At 47.1% G+C, this 22,965-nt stretch overlaps 1 protein-coding gene across 1 annotated transcript in view; it reads right to left on the reverse strand.

Annotated features, from left to right (window-relative positions):
- The window catches only part of PATL1 (PAT1 homolog 1, processing body mRNA decay factor), a 209,955-nt gene that overhangs the window by 128,155 nt on the left and 58,835 nt on the right, over nt 1-22,965 (reverse strand). The window contains exons 4-15 of the mRNA XM_063958491.1: nt 21,917-21,994; nt 21,509-21,709; nt 21,313-21,372; nt 20,483-20,566; nt 19,467-19,660; nt 19,295-19,381; nt 18,371-18,551; nt 16,698-16,821; nt 15,007-15,104; nt 6,734-6,793; nt 5,579-5,727; nt 4,479-4,779 (exon numbers count right to left, since the gene is read on the reverse strand). Of these exons, the coding sequence (XP_063814561.1) occupies nt 4,479-4,779; nt 5,579-5,727; nt 6,734-6,793; nt 15,007-15,104; nt 16,698-16,821; nt 18,371-18,551; nt 19,295-19,381; nt 19,467-19,660; nt 20,483-20,566; nt 21,313-21,372; nt 21,509-21,709; nt 21,917-21,994 (1,617 nt within the window). The remainder of the gene's footprint in view (nt 1-4,478; nt 4,780-5,578; nt 5,728-6,733; nt 6,794-15,006; nt 15,105-16,697; nt 16,822-18,370; nt 18,552-19,294; nt 19,382-19,466; nt 19,661-20,482; nt 20,567-21,312; nt 21,373-21,508; nt 21,710-21,916; nt 21,995-22,965) is intronic.

Below are 22,965 nucleotides of genomic sequence, written 5' to 3' on the forward strand. Positions count from 1 at the left end.
ACTATCCCCAAACAGTTGTACCCCCTTATAGGGCAACTTCCATGTGCCGATTCGAGTCGGCATCGCCTGACCATTGCCAAGTCCATAACCCCAGTCTGGCGGCAATGGACCTAGCGCTTATTTTTGATGCCAGCCGGCAAATATCCCTCTGTGCATCACGCATGTATAAGACCACGTCTTTTATATGCTCTATTTTCAGCAAAATATTGTCCCTATCCATAGTTATTTTCCGACAGGGAATCTGACCACGCAGCGGGAGCACTGCACATCCATGCCGAAGCAACGGCTGGTCGCAATATAATGCCCTAGTGTGTGACCATATCTTATAGGGTAACCTCCTGCTTTCTATCAGCAGGTTCCTTCAGGGCGGCCGTACCCGGAGACGGTAGTGCCACCTTTTCTGATAAGCGCGTAAGCGCTGTATCTACCCTATGGGGTGTTTCCCCGCGTGACCTATCCTCTGGCGGGAAAGGGTACGCTGCCAATAACTGTTGTAGAAATTATCAATTTCTTACCGGGGGAAGACCACTCTTCCTCACACACCTCATTTAATTTCTCAGATGCAGGAAAAACTACTAATAGTTTTCTCTCCCCAAACACAATACCCTTTTATGTGGTACCTGGGGTATAATCATAAATGTGTAATACATTTTTCATTGTCTCAATCCTGTAACAGGTGGACCTATTTGGAGGGTACACCAGTCTCATCGATGTCGACACCGGAGTCAGTATCCGTGTCGACATCTGTGTCTGTTATCTGAGGTAGCGGGCGATTTTAGAGCCCCCCATGACATTTGAGACGCTGGAACAGGCACAAGCTGAGTAGCCGGCTGTTCCGTGTCGTCGACCTTTTATGTAAGGAGTTGACACTTTCACGTAATCCTTCCATAAGTTCAACCACACCGGTGTCAACCCCGCAGGGGGTGACAACATATTTACAGGCATTCGCTCCGCCTCCACCTCATTATCCTCCACATACCTGTCGACACAGCCGTACCGACACACATCACACACACAGGGAATGCTCTGATAGAGGACAGGACCCCACAAAGCCCTTTGGGGAGACAGAGGGAGAGTATGCCAGCACACACCAGGGCGCTATATATCACAGGGATAGCACCTATAAAAAAGTGTTTTCCCTTATAGCTGCATATATATTGTATACTGCGCCTAAATTGTGCCCCCCCCCTCTCTTTTTAACCCTTTCTGTAGTGTATTAACTGCAGGGGAGAGCCAGGGAGCTTCCCTCCAACGGAGCTGTGAGGGAAAAATGGCGCCAGTGTGCTGAGGAGATAGGCTCCGCCCCTTTTTTGCGGACTTTTCTCCCGCATTTTTATGGAATCTGGCAGGGGTTAATATACATCCATATAGCCCTGGGGGTTATATGTGATGTATTTTTGCCAGCCAAGGTGTTTATATTGCTGCTCAGGGCGCCCCCCCCCAGCGCCCTGCACCCTCAGTGACCGGAGTGTGTGGTGTGCATGAGGAGCAATGGCGCACAGCTGCAGTGCTGTGCGCTACCTTGGTGAAGACTGATGTCTTCTGCCGCCGATTTTCCGGACCTCTTCTTGCTTCTGGCTCTGTAAGGGGGCCGGCGGCGCGGCTCTGGGACCGGACTCCGAGGCTGGGCTGTGTTCGGTCCCTCTGGAGCTAATGGTGTCCAGTAGCCTAAGAAGCCCAAGCTGGCTGCAAGCAGGCAGGTTCGCTTCTTCTCCCCTTAGTCCCTCGATGCAGTGAGCCTGTTGTCAGCAGGTCTCACTGAAAATAAAAAACCTAAAACTAACTTTTTCTAAGAAGCTCAGGAGAGCCTCCTAGATTGCACCCTGCTCGGTCGGGCACAAAAATCTAACTGAGGCTTGGAGGAGGGTCATAGGGGGAGGAGCCAGTGCACACCAGATAGTCCTAAAGCTTTCTTTAGATGTGCCCAGTCTCCTGCGGAGCCACTATTCCCCATGGTCCTTACGGAGTTCCCAGCATCCACTAGGACGTCAGAGAAAAATAAAAATATAAATATATTCAAAATAAGTGTGGGAGCTCCACACAAGCCTTGTTAGTGCGTGAGCACAGAAAAAACACTGAGGTACTCTGGGATATGGAGGGGAGGAGAGTTCTAAATTTAAATATTCAGTGCTCTGTTCCTGCGGAAGCCGTCCATATCCCAAGAGTACTCCAATGACCCCTAGTGGATGAAAAAGAAAAGCTCTTTTCAGGGCTGCCTAGCGCAGCCCCACCTGTTAGTAACCTGCACTGCAGGCACCAATTTATAAACGGAGTTTCAGGGCCTGGAGGCGGGATACAGAGGAGGCGGTGAAGTGCATCCTGGGAAGTCAAAGCTTTAGCCTGTTGGTGTCTCGGATCAAGATCCAACTCTACACCCCCAATGTTATTCCCTGTGGAATACCAGTGTAACCCACTGTAGAAAATTTGGTGTCATTTTTAAATGTTACATTTTACCCATGGGTCCTGGTATTAAAGATGCGTTCCAGACACTGGATAGACAGTAGTGTTAGACAAAGATGCTGAATATACTGTTTGAGGATAGATCAAAGGTGATACCCATATAGCACATCAATAAATAAGATTATAAAATATACATCACTTGTATGGATGGAAGTCCTTTTCAAATGGCCACTCTTTTGCAATATCTCACAGTGTCCAGATTATGGATACACCTTGAAAAAGACCCAAGTAGGTCGAAACGCTGTGGTGCTACCAGACAGTGAGTTTTATACAGACATCTGTTTCTTCCCTTTTTGGGACTACACTTTAGAGGTATGTCTAGCATGTTAGCACTGGTGTAAATCCGGATTACACCAGTCCTTGTCTATTTTTCATCTGACACACATGCTGACATTTACCAGAAAGTTGGAATTTTTCACGGAGAATTATCAGTTTGTCTTTTTATGAACTTTTATGCATGTGAACAAAACAAATATGTTGGATTATTGAAGTGGTGACCGATTCTTGCTTAAAGAAACCTTGATACATGGGATCATTTCCGTTCATAAAGTGAGTGGGATATGTCCAATATCTGCAATTTGTGAGACGTTACTAAAGAGTGGCCTTTTGAAGTAAATCTGTTGTACCATTTGAGTGGCGGCTGATCCAGTTTTAAAGAAACCTTTATATGTGGAACCTTTTCTATCTAGATGTGAGTGGGGTACGCCATTCTGAACAGAATCCCTTTGTTATATTATCACGCCTGGTGTAGTGCTAAAAGATACCTCTATATACACATGGTCTTACCCTTCCATAAGAGAGTTGTGGTACGTCCATTCAGGTTGTGAAGTGGTGGCGAGTTACTAACCTCATCTCCTATCAAGCTTTGGTGGCACAATAGGGTTCAATTTCTTGGATATTCACGGACTTTACCCATTTGTGCTAAACAATACCACCCATAGACATATTTTTTCTTTTTTATGTATGAAATCTGGACTTTGGTGAGATATTGCAAAAGAGTGGCCATTTGAAAAGGACTTCCATCCATACAAGTGACTTATATTTTATAATCTTATTTATTGATGTGCTATATGGTTATCGCCTTTGATCTATCCTCAAACTGTATATTCAGCATCTTTGTATTTGATCTGTGATTTTGGGCGGATTTTGGAGGATTTAGGTTGGGCTGATAACTTTGCGCCAGAATACATACATTAATTTTGTTTCAGTAGCGTTAGACAGTCAATAGACTCCATTTGGTCAACATGTAAAAGTTTCACTGTGTCTAAGGTCGACATGACAATGGTTGACAAGTTTATTTTTTTCTACCTTTGCTTCATTTACCATACACGTGGACTACGAACGGGAATAGTAACCTGTACTGAGCAAAGCGAGCCACCTTGCCCGAAGTGTGGTGAGCAAAGGGAATCTTGCAAGGATACACAGAACACTAATTGTGGTCACATGACAAAACATACAAAAAGACACCCCAAAAATAGCAAAAACATGCGTCGACCTTTTATGTGTCGACCATTTGCAATGTTGATTTTTAGGCCCTGGCAACCATATGAGGTCGACTTATTGACTGTCTACTGATTTGTTTACTGTAGATCTATTGATAAACACCCTTAAAGATTATTGGGAGTGTATAAAAACACAAAACCTAGATATAGCCCATGCATATTGAAAGCAAAGGATTTCTGTCGGCAGCCAAAGTCTGAACAGTACGAACCCTTCACCATGACTACAGGTAAAACACTGGCACTGTATAAGCCTAGTACAGAGGCATTCCACAAGGTACCCCAACGATCCTGGTTTTAAATGTAGCCATGCTTGGCCACAGGTGACTTAATTAGCACCTTAGTCAATTTGATTTAACCATCTGTGCTGAGCCATGGATATACCTAATACCTGGACTGTTGGGGTGCCTTGAGGACCGCGTTTGGGAACCTCTGCCTTAGTAGAAAGCAGCTGAAACATGAAGCTCAGGGGCTCTTCAGCAGGTTGTCACCCTCACACTCCCCACCTCAGACACTTGCCTTGTTCTGTAGCACTGATGAAAGCTGCTGCTGCGGGGAAGCCACCCCAGATCCACACATACTCTGTAGAAGTGAGGTGACGGCTGCTGCAGACATCTGGATAATTACATGGGCACATGGAGAAGCCAGACAGGGCAGAATCTGATCTTGTAAATCCTTCTTGACGAGGAAGGGCAAGCTGTGGGCTGCGGTGGAAAGCAAGGCTGTGCCCTGCTGCAGAGGAAGCAGTGGGAAGATACGGCCCACCAGCCGCTTCCCCTTCCTGATACACATGATCTGCACAAACTGCTCCTCGGCTGCCCTGTGGGCAGAGCGAAAACAAACCGTTATTCCACAAAACGCATTGGGTTACTTCTGGCCTAACTCTGGACAGTCCCAAGAAATATTTGTAGCTGGCAACAAAGATGGCAGAGTACACTAAGGGGGTATATTCAATTAATGTCGGATCCCTTCCAACATGCATTCGTATGAAAGGATCCGACACGGGTTATTCAATAGGACGGCCAAATCAGACAGGATTTGGACGTTCGACATGTCAATATGCTGCGCTATATAAGAAACTCTTAATAAATAAATAATCCGACTTTTTACAAAGTCGGATAGACAGTGTTGGAAACGGAACCAAAACCTGTTGGATTTGGCCCCGTTTATGACAGCAGCACTCGGATCGGCGGCTTTTCCGCCGATCCACGTGGTTTATGACCACTTTCAGACAAGTCGGATTTCCCAGCTTGTCGGAAAAAATTAGGCCAGATGGAATAGGTCGGAAACCATTCCGATCTATTCCAGTCGGAAACTGTCGTCTTTCTGACAAGACGTCAGTTTCTGACTAATTGAATATACCTCTATGGCTCTGGCTCATTTTCACCTGAGCAGTTATACACCAACATGATATTCAAATCAAAATCGATCAGGTAGCTTTCGATGGACAAACATGTGCCAGGCTCCCTGTAGCCACCCATCTATACCCCAGTGTCAGCATGTTCCAGTGTCCCCTAGTGGCTGACTGAGAAAACCTGTTGCAAGGGGTTCTAGCATACTACTGCTATAACTACTACTTATTTCATAAGCAGAACGTGTTAAGCTGTGGAAAGACTTACCTCTCGCCTCCTTCCTTCCCCCTGAGGATGTCACAGAGCTGCTGCAGTTTCTGCCTGCGTTCTGCAGTCAGTGCTTCCCGCTCTTCATCTTCACAGCACAGGGAGAAACGTCGCTCAAAATCTTCCAACTGCAGCACCACAGAGAATGCCTGCAACCAAGAGAGAGTGGAACATGCACAGGTTAACTAAACCATGACTAGAAGAGTGTTAAGAGTCACACCTACTCCTATTGCATTAAGAACTTTGGCGTCAAACAAGCAAAAGTTCAAACCAGCACTTGTCTAAGCGGCTGTTCGGATTGTTCTCACATTAAACAAAAGTAGATCATATTTATTTAATTTTTAAATTGCGATTAAACACATCAAAAGCATTTCAAGAAGATTTATTTGCAACCATTTATATAGCGCACACACATTCTGCAGAGCTCTACAGAAAATACTTAGCCACACACCCTTGCACAGTGGAGCTTACAATCATTGGAGCAGGTGTATTAAGCCTGAAAAGTGACAAAGCAGTGATAAGCGCAAGGTGATAATGCACCAGCCAATCAGCTCCAATATGTAAATTGACCGTTAGGAGCTTATTGGCTGGTGCATTATCACCTTCCACTTATCACTGTGTTATCACTTCTCAAAATACATGTTCCCTACCATGTATACAATAGGGTTGTTTATTTTATTTTTTTATCAGAAACCATAATCCCTACCTGTATAGAATTGTATCGTGGAGGAAACCGTAGTACCCAGGAGAACATACAAACTGTAGGTTAGGGCCGTGGTGGGAAATGAACCCAAAACCTCAGTGCTGCAGTAATGCTAACCGCAACGCTAACCATGGCACACAGTTAATTTCGGGACCAGAGCAGAGGGTCAAAACTGGTGCTGGGTGAAATAAAGTAGGGCTTTTTGATTTTGAATTATGACACATCTACAGCAGCAGGTTAAAATACCAGCGTCACAGTGCCCACAGGCCAACACAAACACTTGTAGCTACTGCAGCTAACAGATACCTTATTGGACACATATATATATATATATATAGAAGATGAGGTTCACATAATATACCATCACGTTCCTATCAGTTTGGGAATGGCTGGAGTACCCCTTTACAGATCAATGCGGAGAATGAAAAAGGTTGAGGGACATAACAGCATACCTTCTCAATAACAACAAGGGTCTGGCGCCTCTTGTCCCGCACTTGCTTCTCCCGAGTTTCCTGTAGTGTTTAGAAAAGAAAATAGGATTTTAATTACCTACCGGTAAATCCTTTTCTCACAGTCCGTAGAGGATGCTGGGGTCCATATTAGTACCATGGGGTATAGACGGGTCCACCAGGAGCCATTGGCACTAAGTTTAAGAGTGTGGGCTGGCTCCTCCCTCTATACCCCTCCTACCAGACTCGATCTAGAAACTGTGCCCGAGGAGACGACATACTTCGAGAGAAGGAATTACATATAGTGTGGCGAGATTTATACCAGCTCACACAACAGGCATCTCCGGCTAACATGCCGAAAAACTCAGCAACAGCTGATACAGTACTGAAACAGTAAAGAACGCAGAACTTACCTAGGACCCAGGCAGTACTGAACTATAAAACGAAGCGCTGGGCGGGTGCCCAGCATCCTCTACGGACTACGAGAAAAGGATTTACCGGTAGGTAATTAAAATAAGATTTTACTCACCGGTAAATCTATTTCTCGTAGTCCGTAGTGGATGCTGGGACTCCGTAAGGACCATGGGGAATAGCGGCTCCGCAGGAGACTGGGCACAACTAAAGAAAGCTTTAGGACTACCTGGTGTGCACTGGCTCCTCCCACTATGACCCTCCTCCAGACCTCAGTTAGGATACTGCGCCCGGAAGAGCTGACACAATAAGGAAGGATTTTGAATCCCGGGTAAGACTCCTACCAGCCACACCAAATAACTCGTGATACTATACCCAGTTAACAGTATGAAATATAACTGAGCCTCTCAACAGATGGCTCAACAATAACCCTTTAATTAGGCAATAACTATAAACAAGTATTGCAGACAATCCGCACTTGGGATGGGCGCCCAGCATCCACTACGGACTACAAGAAATAGATTTACCGGTGAGTAAAATCTTATTTTCTCTGACGTCCTAAGTGGATGCTGGGACTCCGTAAGGACCATGGGGATTATACCAAAGCTCCCAAACGGGCGGGAGAGTGCGGATGACTCTGCAGCACCGAATGAGCAAACTCAAGGTCCTCCTCAGCCAGGGTATCAAACTTGTCGAATTTTGCAAATGTGTTTGAACCCGACCAAGTAGCAGCTCGGCAAAGTTGTAAAGCCGAGACCCCTCGGGCAGCCGCCCAAGAAGAGCCCACTTTCCTCGTGGAATGGGCTTTTACAGATTTAGGATGCGGCAGTCCAGCCGCAGAATGTGCAAGTTGAATCGTGCTACAGATCCAGCAAGCAATAGTCTGCTTTGAAGCAGGAGCACCCAGCTTGTTGGGTGCATACAGGATAAATAGCGAGTCAGTTTTCCTGACTCTAGCCGTCCTGGAAACATAGATTTTCAGGGCCCTGACTACGTCCAGCAACTTGGAATCCTCCAAGTCCCGAGTAGCCGCAGGCACCACAATAGGTTGGTTCACATGAAAAACTGATACCACCTTTGGAAGGAATTGGGAACGAGTCCTCAATTCCGCCTTATCCATATAAAATACAGATAAGGGCTTTTGTATGACAAAGCCGCCAATTCTGATACACGCCTGGCCGACGCCAAGGCCCACAGCATGACCACTTTCCACGTGAGGTATTGTAGCTCCACGGATTTAAGTGGATCAACCCAATGCGACTTCAGGAAATCCAACACCACGTTGAGATCCCACGGTGCCACTCGAGGCACAAACAGGGGCTGACTATGCAGCACTCCCTTAACAAAAGTCTGAACTTCAGGCAGTGAAGCCAGTTCTATTTTGGAAGAAAATCGATAGAGCCGAAATCTGGACCTTAATGGAACCCAATTTTAGGCCCATAGTCACCTCTGACTGTAGGAAGTGCAGAAATCGACCTAGCTGAAATTCCTCCTTTGTGGCCTTCCTGGCCTTACAGCACGCAACATATTTCCGCCATATGCGGTGATAATGGTTTGCGTTCACTTCTTTCCTAGCTTTAAATAGCGTAGGGATAACTTCCTCCGGAATGCCCTTTTCAGGATCCGGCGTTCAACCGCCATGCCGTCAAACGCAGCCGCGGTACGTCTTGGAACAGACAGGCCCCCTGCTGCAGTAGGTCCTGTCTGAGCGGCAGAGGCCATGGGTCCTCTGAGATCATTTCTTGGAGTTCTGGGTACCAAGCTCTTCTTGGCCAACCCGGAACAATGAGTATAGTTCTTACTCCTCTCCTTCTTATTATTCTCATTACCCTGGGTAAGAGAGGCAGAGAAGGGAACACATACACCGACTGGTACACCCACGGTGTTACCAGAGCGTCCACAGCTATCGCCTGAGGGTCCCTTGACCTGGCGCAATATCTTTGTAGCTTTTTGTTGAGGCGGGACGCCATCATGTCCACCTGTGGCCTTTCCCAACGGTGTACAATCATTTGGAAGACTTCTGGATGAAGTCCCCACTCTCCCGGGTGGAGGTCGTGTCTTCTGAGAAAGTCTGCTTCTCAGTTGTCCACTCCGGGAATGAACACTGCTGACAGTGCTAACACATGATTTTCCGCCCATCGGAGAATCCTTGTGGCTTCTGCCATCGCCATCCTGCTTCTTGTGCCGCCCTGTCGGTTTACATGAGCGACCGCCGTGATGTTGTCTGACTGGATCAGCACCGGCCGGTGTTGAAGCAGGGGTCTAGCCTGACTTAGGGCATTGTAAATGGCCCTTAGTTCCAGAATATTTATGTGTAGGGAAGTCTCCTGACTTTTCCATAGCCTTGGAAGTTTCTTCCCTGTGTGACTGCCCCCCCCAGCCTCGAAGGTTGGCATCCGTTGTCACCAGGACCCAGTCCGGTATGCCGAATCTGCGGCCCCCTAGAAGATGAGCACTCTGCAGCCACCACAGCAGCGACACCCTGGCCCTTGGAGACAGGGTTATCCGCCGATGCATCTGAAGATGCGACCCGGACCACTTGTCCAACAGATCCCACTGGAAGATCCTTGCATGGGATCTGGCGAATGGAATTTCTTGGTAAGAAGCTACCATCTTTCCCAGGGCTCGCGTGCATTGATGCACCGACACCTGAATTTGTATTAGGAGGTCTCTGTCTAGAGACAACTCCTTGGACTTCTCCTCCGGGAGAAACCCTTTTTATCCTGTTCTGTGTCCAGAACCATACCCAGGAACAGTAGACGCGTCGTAGGAACCAGCTGCGACTTTGGAATATTCAGAATCCAGCCGTGCTGTTGTAGCACTTCCCGAGATAGTGCTACTCCGACGAACAACTGCTCCCTGGACCTCGCCTTTATAAGGAGATCGTCCAAGTACGGGATAATTATTTCGGCCATTACCTTGGTAAATACCTCGGTGCCGGGGACTGACCAACGGCAACGTCTGGAATTGGTAATGACAATCCTGTACCACAATTTTGAGGTACTCCTGGTGAAGAGGGTAAATAGGGACATGCAGGTAAGCATCCTTGATGTCCAGCGATACCATGAAATTCTCCAGGCTTGCAATAATCGCCCTGAGCGATTCCATTTTGAACTTGAACCTTCGTATATAAGTGTTCAAGGATTTCAATTTTAGAATGGGTCTCACCGAACCGTCTGGTTTCGGTACCACAACCTTTTGGAATAGTAACCCCGGCCTTGTTGAAGGAGGGGTACCTTGATTTCACCTGCTGGAAGTACAGCTTGTGAATTGCCGCCAGTACTACCTTTCTCCGAGGGCAGCAGGCAAGGCTGATGTGAGGTAACGGCGAGGGGGAGTCGCCTCGGACTCCAGCCTATATCCCTGTGATACTACTTGCAGAACCTAAGGATCCACCTGTGGGCAAGCCCACTGGTCCCTGAAGTTCCCGAGACGCGCCCCCACCGCACCTGTCTCCACCTGTGGAGCCCCAGCGTCATGCGGTGGACTCAGAGGAAGCGGGGGTAGATTTTTGATCCTGGGAACTGGCTGTCTGGTGCAGACTTTTTCCTTCTTCCCTTGTCTCTGTGCAGAAAGGAAGCGCCTTTGACCCGCTTGCTTTTCTGAAGCCGAAAGGACTGTACCTAAAAATACGGTGCTTTCTTAGGCTGTGAGGAAACCTGAGGTAAAAAATTTTCTTCCCAGCTGTTGCTGTGGATATGAGGTCCCAGAGACCATCCCCAAACAATTCCTCACCCTTATAAGGCAGAATCTCCATGTGCCTTTTAAAGGCACTGCCACTGTCCACTTTTAAAGGCACCTGTCCACTGCCGGGTTTCTAATACCCTCCTGGCAGAATGGACATTGCATTAATTCTGGATGCCAGCCAGCAAATATCCCTCTGGGCATCCTTCATATATAAGACGACGTCTTTAATCTGCTCTATGTTAGCAAAATATTATCCCTGTCTAGGGTATTAATATTATCTGACAGGGTATCAGACCACGCTGCAGCAGCACTATTTATGCTGAGGCAATTGCAGGTCTCCGTATAGAACCTGAGTGTGTATATACAGACTTCAGGATAGCCTCCTGCTTTTTATCAGCAGGCTCCTTCAAGGTGGCCGTATCCTAAGACGGCAGTGCCACCTTTTTTGACAAACGTGTGAGCGCCTTATCCACCCTAGGGGATATCTCCCAACGTGACCTATCCCCTGGCGGGAAAGGGTACGCCATCAGTAACTTTTTAGAAATTACCAGTTTCTTATCGGGGGAACCCACGCTTCTTTACACACTTCATTCACTCATCTGATGGGGGAACAAAACACTGGCTGCTTTTTCTCCCCAAAAATAAAACCCCTTTTATGTGGTACTTGGGTTCATGTCAGAAATGTGTAACACATTTTTCATTGCCGAGATCATGTAACGGATGTTCCTAGTGGATTGTGTATATATCTCAACCTCGTCGACACTGGAGTCAGACTCCGTGTCGACATCTGTGTCTGCCATCTGAGGTAACGGGCGTTTTTTTGAGCCCCTGATGGCCTTTGAGACGCCTGGGCAGGCGCAGGCTGAGAAGCCGGCTGTCCCACAGCTGTTACGTCATCCAGCCTTTTATGTAAGGAGTTGACATTGTCGGTTAATACCTTCCACCTATCCATCCACAGGGGGCGACATCCCATTTATCGGCCTCTGCTCCGCCTCCACGTAACCTTCCTCATCCAACATGTCGACACAGCCGTACCGACACACCGCACACACACAGGGAATGCTCTGACTGAGGACACGACCCCACAAAGTCCTTTGGGGAGACAGAGAGAGAGTATGCCAGCACACACCAGAGCGCTATATAATGCAGGGATTAACACTATAACCGAGTGATTTTTCCCCCAATAGCTGCTTGTATACATATATTGCGCCTAAATTTAGTGTCCCCCCTCTCTTTTTAACCCTTTGAGCCTGTAAACTACAGGGGAGAGCCTGGGGAGCTGTCTTCCAGCTGCACTGTGAAGAAAAAATGGCGCCAGTGTGCTGAGGGAGATAGCCCCGCCCCTTTTTCGGCGGACTTTTCTCCCGCTTTATTATGGATTCTGGCAGGGGTAATTTATCACATATATAGCCCTGGGACTATATATTTTGATGATTTGCCAGCCAAGGTGTCTTATATTGCCCTCAGGGCGCGCTCTCAGACTCCATCTTGAACTTGAACTCCCTGAAATAAGGGTTCAAAGACTTTAAGTTCCGAATTGGCTGTACCGAACCATCCGGCTTCGGTACCACGAAAAGGTTTGAATAGTAACCTTTGTTCCACTGATGAGGCGGAACTGGTATAATGACCTCGGACACTACTAATTTTCGGATAGCTTCCAGAAGAATTGCTCTGTCTGCCGGCAAGCCTGATTTGAAGAACCAGTGAGGTGTGAGTTTGAAGCTCCAGTCTGTACCCCCTGGACACTATATCCTGTATCCAAGGGTCCAGGCCAGACGACTCCCAAACATGGCTGAAATGTCGGAGTCTTGCTCCCACCTGACCTTCCTCCAGGCTGTGCGGCCCACCGTCGTGCGGAGAACTTGAAGGTACCAGAAGCAGGCTTCTGGTCTTAGGAACCTGCGGGAGCAGGCTTTTTTCCTTTAGCACGACCACCTCTGAAGAAGGTGTGAGAAGGCTTGTTCTTTCTAGGCCTTGCAGGCTGAAAGGACTGCGATGTGGCTGGTGTAAAATGCTTCTTCATAGCCGGTGCAGCTGAGGGGAGAAAATGAGACTCCACGCATCCAGTGCCTCTCCAAACAAAGCCTGACCTGTGTAGGGTAGGACCTCCACACTTTTCCTGGATTCTGCGTCCGTAGACCATTGGCGCAGCCAGAGACCCCTGCAAACTGAGACGGACATGGAGGAGATCCCCGCAGCCATGGAACCCAGGTCCTTCATGGAATCTACCAGGTGCCCTGCAGAATCCTGAATTTTACATAAAAATAAATCAATGTCACCCTTATCCATCGTAGCCAAGTTCTCCTGCAGAGTGATTGACCACCTGGCTATAGCTTTAGAAATCCATGCACAGGCAATAGTAGGCCGCAGTATAGCCCCTGAAGCCATGTATATGGATTTTAGCGTAGCATCCACCTTGCGATCAGCCGGGTCCTTCAATGCGGTAGATCCCGGGACTGGTAAAACCACTTGTTTTGACAGCCTGGAGACAGAGGCGTCAACTATAGGCGGAGACTCACATTTTTTTTCTATCATCCTTTGGGAATGGAAAAGCAACCAAGACCCTCTTAGGGATCTGGAATTTTTTCTCCGGAATTTCCAATGCTTTTTTAAATATAATATTTAATTCCTTAGATGCTGGGAAGGTGAGAGGGGCTTTCTTACTGTCCGTGAAAAAGGCCTCCTCTACCTGCTCAGGAGGTGTTTTAGAAATATGCAACACATCCCGTACGGCCTCAATCATCAACTGCACCCCCTTAGCAAGTGATGCCGTCCCCCTCGACAAATCCCCGTCACCAGTGTCAGAATCAGTGTCTGTGTCATCCTGCATAATCTTGGCAAGTGCACGTTAGTGAGAATGAACTGCAGGGGACCCCGAGGGAGCAGTATCAGACCATACAACCATAGAGGATTGCAATACCTGAGTTGCATGCTCAGTTCTTGCAACCCTCTCAGGAATCTGAGAAATAGTTCCCCTAAGAGAGGCTAACCACTCCGGTTCTCTAGCTGGGATCTGCGCTGCAACAGTGCAATCCTGATTACATGGGATGATATCTTCCTGAGAAGATAAATCCTCTGCAGTATATGAAACAGTCTCTAGACATGTTTGGGGATACACACTACTCACCCCACATACACACAGTGTACAGGGCAGACAGAGTTCGAATCCCCCCCCCCCCCCCCCCCCCCAAGAATGGAAGAGACACACAGAGATTGAAGCCAACCCACAGACAGCGCTATTACAGGTATAGGGAGACCCTAAACCAACGCCGACTGTATACCTTAATAGGTGACACAGCCTTTACACAGCCTCCCCTCCCTTCTACAACCCCCTGGTACCGTACAGATAGCTGGAGTTGCACTGGAGGGACTGATCTTCCAACTTGCATCCGACTGCAGGCAGGAAAATGGCGCTGAAACGCTGCTGTGTCCGCTCTGAGAAGCTCCGCCCCCTTAATGGCACCATCTTCCCACTCTTCATAGATTACACTGGCCTGAGGTTTTGTGTGCTGGCTGAGATCCGAAGACCCCGACAGGCTGGATTGGTCATTGTAGGGTCAGGCGCTGGCTCACGGCGCCGCACCCAAGTACCACTGTGCCGTCCGGGAGCGCAGTTGATACTGAGCTCCTACCCTGTAGCCGCCATCTTCACACCGACCCCCCGCTTGTTAGGGGGGACGGTGACTCACTCGCCACACTTCAGCTCTGCAAAGGGGTGGCGGCATGCTGCCGGGGTGAGCGTTCCCCTGTGGCGGGGAGTGATCTATCCCCTCAGGAGCTCAGTGACCAGTCAGCGGAGACAGTGGCTCAGACCCCGCAGGGCGGACACTGCTCCCCCCTCAAGTCCCTCGATGCAGGGAGGCTGTTGCCAGCAGCCTCCCTGTAAAATAAAAACTCTAAGAAAAACTTTTACTAAGAAAGCTCTGTAGAGCTCCCCTAGCTGTGACCGGCTCCTCCAGGCACATTTTCTAAACTGAGTCTGGTAGGAGGGGCATAGAGGGAGGCGCCAGCCCACACTGTTTAGCTCTTAAAGTGCCAATGGCTCCTGGTGGACCAGTCTATACCCCATGGTACTAATATGGAACCCAGCATCCTTTAGGACGTAAGAGAAAAGACATTAGCGTTTTGAACATGGATACATAAATGACAGCCATGGGGTTGGGGAGTGGGCCGCTTACATCTTCATCAGAACGATGGGTTGCCACAGCGTCAATCATCTTTCTCGGGTTATTCACACTGGAGACAGTCAGCTTACCAAGAGAGCCTTCAAACTGCACTGTGGGTGAAAAAGACCAAAATTAACCCACTGCCCAAACATACCCAGCAAGAAAGAGGAGGAGGAGATGTTTCAAAAGACAGACACCTGTTACGTTCCTCACGGAATGACGTATAGCAGGACTTCTCAAATACTTTACGTACGTGTATGACAAAACTAACTGATTCCATTATACTGACTGACAGAAGTAGTGTGACCGAGTGTGGCTGCACTTTGTACTCTTCACCTGGAGAAGCTTAGTGGATATACCACAATAGAACTGCGCTCAACCCCTAAGGTGTGTGTGTTTAGCTAACGAATGCACATCAGATGTAATAATGGATAATGTATGAACAGACCCAGGTTTGAGTTTGCACTTGGATATAGAAATCACAAAAATAACAATATGATGCAAATTAATTGTTGTGAGCCACTGTATTTATTTTATACTGGCCAATCTAAAGGTGTGCGGTTAATGCCCAGGGTGGGCGATATTGTCTTATAAAGTTTATGCAGGCGGGCGATATGGTCTCTTATAAAGTTCATGCAGGTTATAATACAGACTGCGGCGTCCCGCACATCTGCTGTTGAAAAGTCTTTAGGAAAAAAATAATAAATGCTGGTGTTGGTAAAAAAAAAAATCTTTAAAACCTTCACGATGCCCTGAGCTTACGGTGGTGGCATAAGTGGGGTAAAAAGGGGTCTCCGAATGGTTTCCCCTCTCTGCCCCTGGTGTATCCTTGTTCAGACGCCCCCCGGGTGCAGGTCGGTCAGAGAGGTGGACCTTTCTAGCGGCAGGGAAAGGATTCAGATGCCGCTCTGCAGAGCGGCTAGCTGTGCCTCTCCCACCGCTTACAGAGAACTCACCTGTCGCCCGCTCCAGCCGCACGTCGCGCTCCGTCACCGGCTTCCTCCGCTGTCTGGTATCCTAGCAGCGCTGCTGGCTTGCGGGTTGGTCCGGTCACGTGACCGGGTCTTTTCGACGTGGGAAAGAGTCTTCCTGATGAAGTCTTTGAATCTGTAGTGGTTCTTTCTTTGTAGTTCCTCCAACGCGTTTCAACCTTTCGGTCTTCCTCTCAGAGGGCATCGTGAAGGTTTTAAATAATTTTTTTTACCAACACCAGCATTATTATTATTTTTTTCCTAAAGACTTTTCAACAGCAGATGTGCGGGACGCCGCAGTCTGTATTATAACCTGCATGAACTTTATAGGAGACAATATCACCCACCTGCATAAACTTTATAAGAGACAATATCGCCCACCCTGGGCATTAACCGCACACCTTTAGATTGGCCAGTATAAAATAAATACAGTGGCTCACAACAATTAATTTGCATCATATTGTTATTTTTGTGATTTCTATATCCAAGTGCAAACTCAAATTTGGGTCTGTTCATACATTATCCTTTATTACATCTGATGTGCATTCGTTCGCTAAACACACACACCTTAGGGGTTGAGCGCAGTTCTATTGTGGTATATCCACTAAGCTTCTCCATTTACGTATGGGTGGGTTGGAACACCCATCAGAACAAGCAGCACACCACGGTTAGCTATAGAATAAAGACACTCAGTGCGCAGAACCCTCCAATTTTTAGTGTTGTACTCCTCACCTGGTTTGTACGCGTGCTCCAGTTTGGCCACTTGTGGTGTGATGAGTTTCGTCCGCTCCTTCTTTGGGCCCTCGCTCGGTCTGTCTTGGCTAGAAGACAGCTTATCCAGTTTCTCAAAGTAATTCTGCAGTTAAGCACAAATTGATAATTGGTCAATGTTACCTACTATAACAAATCCCCTAGGTAAACCCAGTCAATAGGTCAGTCAAGGGTACTACACCGCTAGAGTATGTACGTGTACTGCTTCTGCTCATTCAAAATCTAGCTGGTTGATTCAACCATGATGTGCAGGAACCCAATTCTGAATGTACAGTGCAGTGGACAATATTGCTGTTTCATGAATATCAGATAAAAGCTGAATTATATTGCTCTTCAGCAGTCTAAGACGAGGTATTTCTCGTAGTAAAGTTAAAGAGCCCAAACTCATGACACTTTCCTCTTTACCCCACCGTCCCAGTTTCCCCCATGGCTGAATGACAAATATGGTTTTATTGGTTTATGTATTAAGAAACACAGAAGCATAAACATTAGACAATCTTTGTAGATCAACATAGAAGGTGCTTAAAGTTAAGGCGTTACACATTAAAGAAAGATAACCCTTATAAACACATTAACAGCACAGATCGTCGTGATCCTATTTCTCAAATAACAGAAAAGGATAATGTAGACTTCAATAGCATTACAGAGAAAGCGAACCTTGAAGAGAGGAAAAAGAAAGTAAGAGCAAAAGATAAGAAAGAGGGGATGGGAGGTGGAAGCGTTGGCCAGTCAGAGCTGCTCACCAGATCGATTTCTTTCATTTACATAGAGAGTGGATCAGATGGTTGTCAATGGCGGTTCAGCATTAAAGTGCGTTGTCCATGGCGTCCAGGTGCTTATAAAAGCAACAGATGTGTCATGAAGGGCAGCGGTGATGCGTTCCAGCTTATATGTGGTCCATATAGCATTAATAGTGGCGGGAAGGGTAGGGGGAGAAGTGGATTTCCAATTCGCTGCAATTTGGCATTTGGCCGTATTGAAAATGTGTTTGATAAGTTTTAGCAGATGGGTTGGGATATCTGGAACTGGGCGTGAAAGTAGAAAGTAAGACGGGGAGTCTGGGATGACCACATCCGTGGTTTCTAATATTAGTTTGTGGACTTGAAGCCAGTAGCGACGGATAATCTTACAAGACCACCAAACATGCAGCATGGTCCCCCTCTGTCCACAAAGTCTTCAACATCTGTCAGAACAGGAAGGGTAAATAGCCTGAAGTCTAGGCGGGACAAGGTACCATCGGTAGTAAATTTTATAAGAATTTTCTTTGATACGAACCGACAAGGAGCTCTTAGCAACCTCCTGTCTGATGTCAGCCCACTCTTCAGTAGTCAAAGTCTCCCCTATATCTCGTTCCCACGCTATTTCATGAGGCTCTTTCGCAGGGGAATTGAGCAGTTGGAGGTAAGTTAATATGGTTTACTCTTAATTCTGAAGTTGCTCATTTGGGATGAATGGCCCACATTTATAGTCTGTGACTTCAAATCATTATAAAAGAAGAGGACGGGTACAAGCAACTTACAGTTTTACAGACGGCGACTGTTACACCTCACACTTTATTCTGCACATTACATGAGATATATCTATCTATCTAATTTATGTTACAGAGCACAGGACAGGTCTGTCTCTTAAATCACCTGATAGTAGAAGTCGTCATGGTAGGGGTCAGTGCTCTGTAGCTGGAGGAGTTGGATACGACAAACCCATTCCTTTTCTCGTTGCAGCATAAGACCCGCGTAAGGGTCTCGCCGGTGAAGTTCTGTGTGTTGGGGCCGGGAAGGGTGGTCCACTCCGGAGCCATTCACACCCCGATGCAGGCTGAAGGCACAGAAAACCAGTTGCTGAAATCATTAGGCAAACAAATAGAAAACTTGTAGATGCCCAACAGAACTGGTGAGATCTGAGATTGGCAGTGGTAGCAGGGTGAGGCATGTTTCTGCCTTTAGTAGACCAAACATTACATGTCAGTCTAATGGAAGGCAGAAACTGGTGAACGGATAGGCTGCACACTAATGAATATTTATTAATTCCATAAAAGCAGCAACCAGTCTATTGGCTACAGTTGTACAACTTTTCACACATTGGAGCAGATGTATTAAGCCTGGAAAAGGGATAAAGCAGTGATAAGTGGAAGGCAATAACGCACCAGCCAGTTAGCTCCTGTCATTTTTCAAATCCGTAATGACTGGCTAGTGCGTTATCACCTTGCGCTTATCACAACTTTCTCCCTTCTTTATCCCTTCTCCAGGTTTAATACATCTGCCCCACTATGTCATCCATGAAAAAGCATAAGAGATAGAACAAATGACTTTCAATGAACTCTGAACAGTATCATTTATCCCATACTAACAGAAGGCTGAGCGCCAGATGGGCAGCAGAGTGAGATCTGCAGATAGCTCTGCTCTAATGCAGAAATGATCAAAGTGACACCACACACCTAATCAAGACAAAGCCGTAATCTCAGAGGACTATTCTGTTCACACACATGCTTTATTATGCTATGACAGTATAAGAATGGTCTATTATGACATTATCCCCCTCATCCCTAGTCCAGTACTCACTTCCGGTTCTGCTGGCGCTGGTGAAGCAGGCGTCTGTGTTGCGGGTGCAGGTGAGTGGTGTCTGGGCGGAACTGAAGCTGCTGAGATCTGCTCCAGAAAGAAAAATCACACAGTCACAGAGCCTTGTTGTACATTTGTCCCTAACTGCACCGATGACCGTCCCCTACATTACCTTAGGTTCTTCAGATGTGCTCCTGGGGCAGCTGCAGAGGGAACACCAAAAAAGGGTCTAATTCCACCACTACCTGGGGTGACCATCGGACCTACGTGCCCCTGTAGAAGCGTGGGACTGATGCCAGCCATAGCAGGGCCGTGGAGGCCAGCAGGACGTGCAAACTGGCTGGGAGACATCCGGCCAGCAGCTGTCTGAAGGCGACAACAGCAAGAGATATAGTAAACACAATGAAAACAGCTACCTGTCTATACCCCAGTGTCAGCATGTTCCAGTGTCCCCTAGTGGCTGACTGAGAAATAAGACTACATGCCCAAAAAATGAAAAGCATCACAGCAAAAAGTTACTCTGTCTTCATTAACCTGTGTCAAGTGAGCAAAAGAAACATGACAGACAGCTCTGAATGGGCTTCAGTGGTGACCGCATAATTGGATATAATTCAGGGGAATCTCAACTTGCCCGGTTACTCAGAAAGTGTAGAAGCCGAGCTTTTACATTAGCCTTAAGGGCCCTACACACATAGTGACCCGCCGCCGAGCTGCCTGACGGCCGATACGGCAGGCGGGGGGAGAGACGTTTCTTCACTCACCCCATCACCCAGCTCCATAGCACTGCATGCTAATATGGACAAGATTGTCCATATTGGCCTGCATGTTTAAACGAGCCGGCACCAACAATAAACGAGCACGATGCTGCGCATCGTTCATCGCTGGTGCCTACACACTGAAAGATATGAACGGTATCTTGTTCATTAATTAACAAGATCGTTCCTATATTTCACTGGTATTGCCCAATGTGTAGGGCACATAAGTCTCATTTAAAAAGAAAAAGTGGAGGTATGAGCTTGTATCTAGCCACAATATATACTTATATATTAGTTGAGGTTATAAGGTGCCTCAGGTTAGATACACTTGCACAGTTAAAAAGAAGAAAACGTTAGAACTCTGAAAAGCGTAAGCCATACAAAAGACATAAGCATGACTGTACAACAGAGGAGAGGAGGAAAAAAAGGTTACCTGAGCTCCCCCTAACAGCTGTGCCCGCTGAAGTGGAGAGAGAGCAGAAGGGAACGGGTGTCTCAATAGTGACGCTGGATTACTCTGCGGAGACAGAAATTCTAATCTAACTTCTAGACACTGGGAAGACACACAGACAAGCACTAAGCATAGACCTACGCATGTTAAATAGGTGGTAATCATTCCTTTTATCTGGTTCCCATATTTAAATCCCTTGTATTTCACATAAATGCACCCCTACTACACTTTTTATACCCTTCATTATCCAGAGGATTTTAGGCCCATCTTGACCAAACAGATCTTTAGGTGTCAGGAATACTCTGAAGAAGTACATCGGTTACATATTTACATCGGTTACATATTTTTTTCTGGCATAGGTGGTATGATCTGGCACTTATCTGCCCAGCTACAACTTTACCTTAGATCAGTGGTTCTCAATCTCGGCCCTCAGGACCTTACACGTTTTCCAGGTCCCCCAGCAGGTGCACAGGCGTATTACCTACAGTTGTATTTTAAAGATTCACAGGTGACCTGGAAAACCAACTGCTGGGGGTTCTGAGGACTGAATTGTAGAGCCACTATACTATAAATATAGCTATTGGGTTTGCAGCACTCAATGCTCCTCCGCCACAAGGTAAAAGCATGCACTGGGTTGCACTACAGAAGCCTGTGAACGATTAAATGTAGCATGTGTTCCCGTAGCGTCCGCTACCACGCCCACAACCGTTGCAACCCAGCTTTTTAGATACTCAATTCAGACCTCAGTGCCATTTGGCTTTGACATGACCGACATCAGCATAGGGCAGAGATATGACCGCAGAGTAACTTACCGGGTGGCTGTTGAAAGGGGAAGAGGCTGCTCGGATGTGGATGGGATTTGGGCACAAAACCTGAGCAAACACAAAAACAGATGATCACTTCTGTGGTTTAAGAGAACACAAGGTGAGAGGAGACTAACAAGTCATGTTATCATAGTACCTCTATCAGGAAAAGTGCAGCCACCCCAACAGTTATGATAAAAAGTACCTGTTGCTGAGTGAACATGGGGCCAATATGTTTAGGCGGAGTCCCAATAGGTACAGCTCGCACTGGAGGACTGCCAATGACGGGGGAGGTAGATCGTCGAGGCAAGGCTCTCTCTGAGGCATCTCGCTCACCATCATCGTGACCAGGAGGGGGCATGGGAGCCAACCCGTATTCATGTAAAATAGAGAGTGGACTCATATCCTAAAATGAGCACAAGTCAAACACTCTAATGAAGTGTCTCATCAATTACAATTCCAACCAAGGTTGGGCAAGCTTTTAAACCATTACCGGACGCAAGTGGCAAAGCTTTGCGCGGGATTTAAAGTCCAAAGAAGCCCATACTTCGGTAAACTTTCAAAGCAAGCAGACAATGACCCATCTACTTAAGTTAGCCATATTTGATCTTACCTCTGTAAGGGAGGGCCCTCTGATTGGCCGCAGACTGGAAGAAGAATCCCATATACTTGAGTTCATCCCAGAAGAAAGCTTTAAAAGAAAATCAAAACTAAATCATGCCCTGTATGGCCCACGGCTTGGACTACATTTTCTGGAATTGTGCAGGCAGGAAGGATGCAATAACATGTTTCATCAAGGTGGTCACTCCGCTGACGCCTAGTTTAGCTTGGTGGAAAAGCTGTCCGAGTCTTCGTTGCAAAATATCCCATAAGTGCCCAACTGTCTAAAGGCTTTAGATCTGGTGACTGACAAGACCGTGACATGGGAATAGCATTAATGGCTGTGGGGGACACTTATCTTGGAAGACACCGTCAAGAAAGAAAGCGGCAACATGGGTCCAACATGATCATTCAGTACAACGGTCCACACATTAAAAAACAATTCACTATTGGAAGCATAGTGAGAGGTGCCAGTCAATGCACTGGGTCGCAGTGTCAAGATAAAGATAGTCCACTTTCCGGTTGCTCCACCTCCTCTATCCCCACAGCCGCCCACCCAGCTCAAGCCCCTACAGTGTGTGACTAGTTACTATGGGCAGGTCCCTACTCAGAGACCAGCCCTACACCCTTCTCACCTCCCACTTCATATGTTTCTCCCCTCTTCCTCCTAAACTCCACCCTTCATCCTTTCTCTTCCCTCACTTGGACCCAAACGTTCCCACACTCCCACTTGCAGTACTGATACAGTAGATAAGAGATATCTATAGATATATCTGTCATCAGGTAGGTGGTGTGGCGGTTTACTCCGGCTGCTCCTGACAGGGTGGCATTCAGCGATTAAGGGGCGTCAAAACGAAATTATGACTTAATTCCCAACCTAAAAAGCTTTGTGGCGCACGTGATTGGAGTGAACAGTATAGTCACATGATTGTCTGCCTTCCTCCACAGCTTGGTGGTCTATTGTCTGTAATATCTGCACCACTGAACTTGTCATTGCGCCTTGCCAGATGTGAGAAGTTTTCTACTCTGCAACCAAACTATGGAATTCTGCCACGGAATGCA

Source organism: Pseudophryne corroboree, chromosome 3 (assembly GCF_028390025.1).
Source record: "Pseudophryne corroboree isolate aPseCor3 chromosome 3, aPseCor3.hap2, whole genome shotgun sequence".
In the NCBI taxonomy this organism is placed as follows: Eukaryota; Metazoa; Chordata; class Amphibia; order Anura; family Myobatrachidae; genus Pseudophryne; species Pseudophryne corroboree.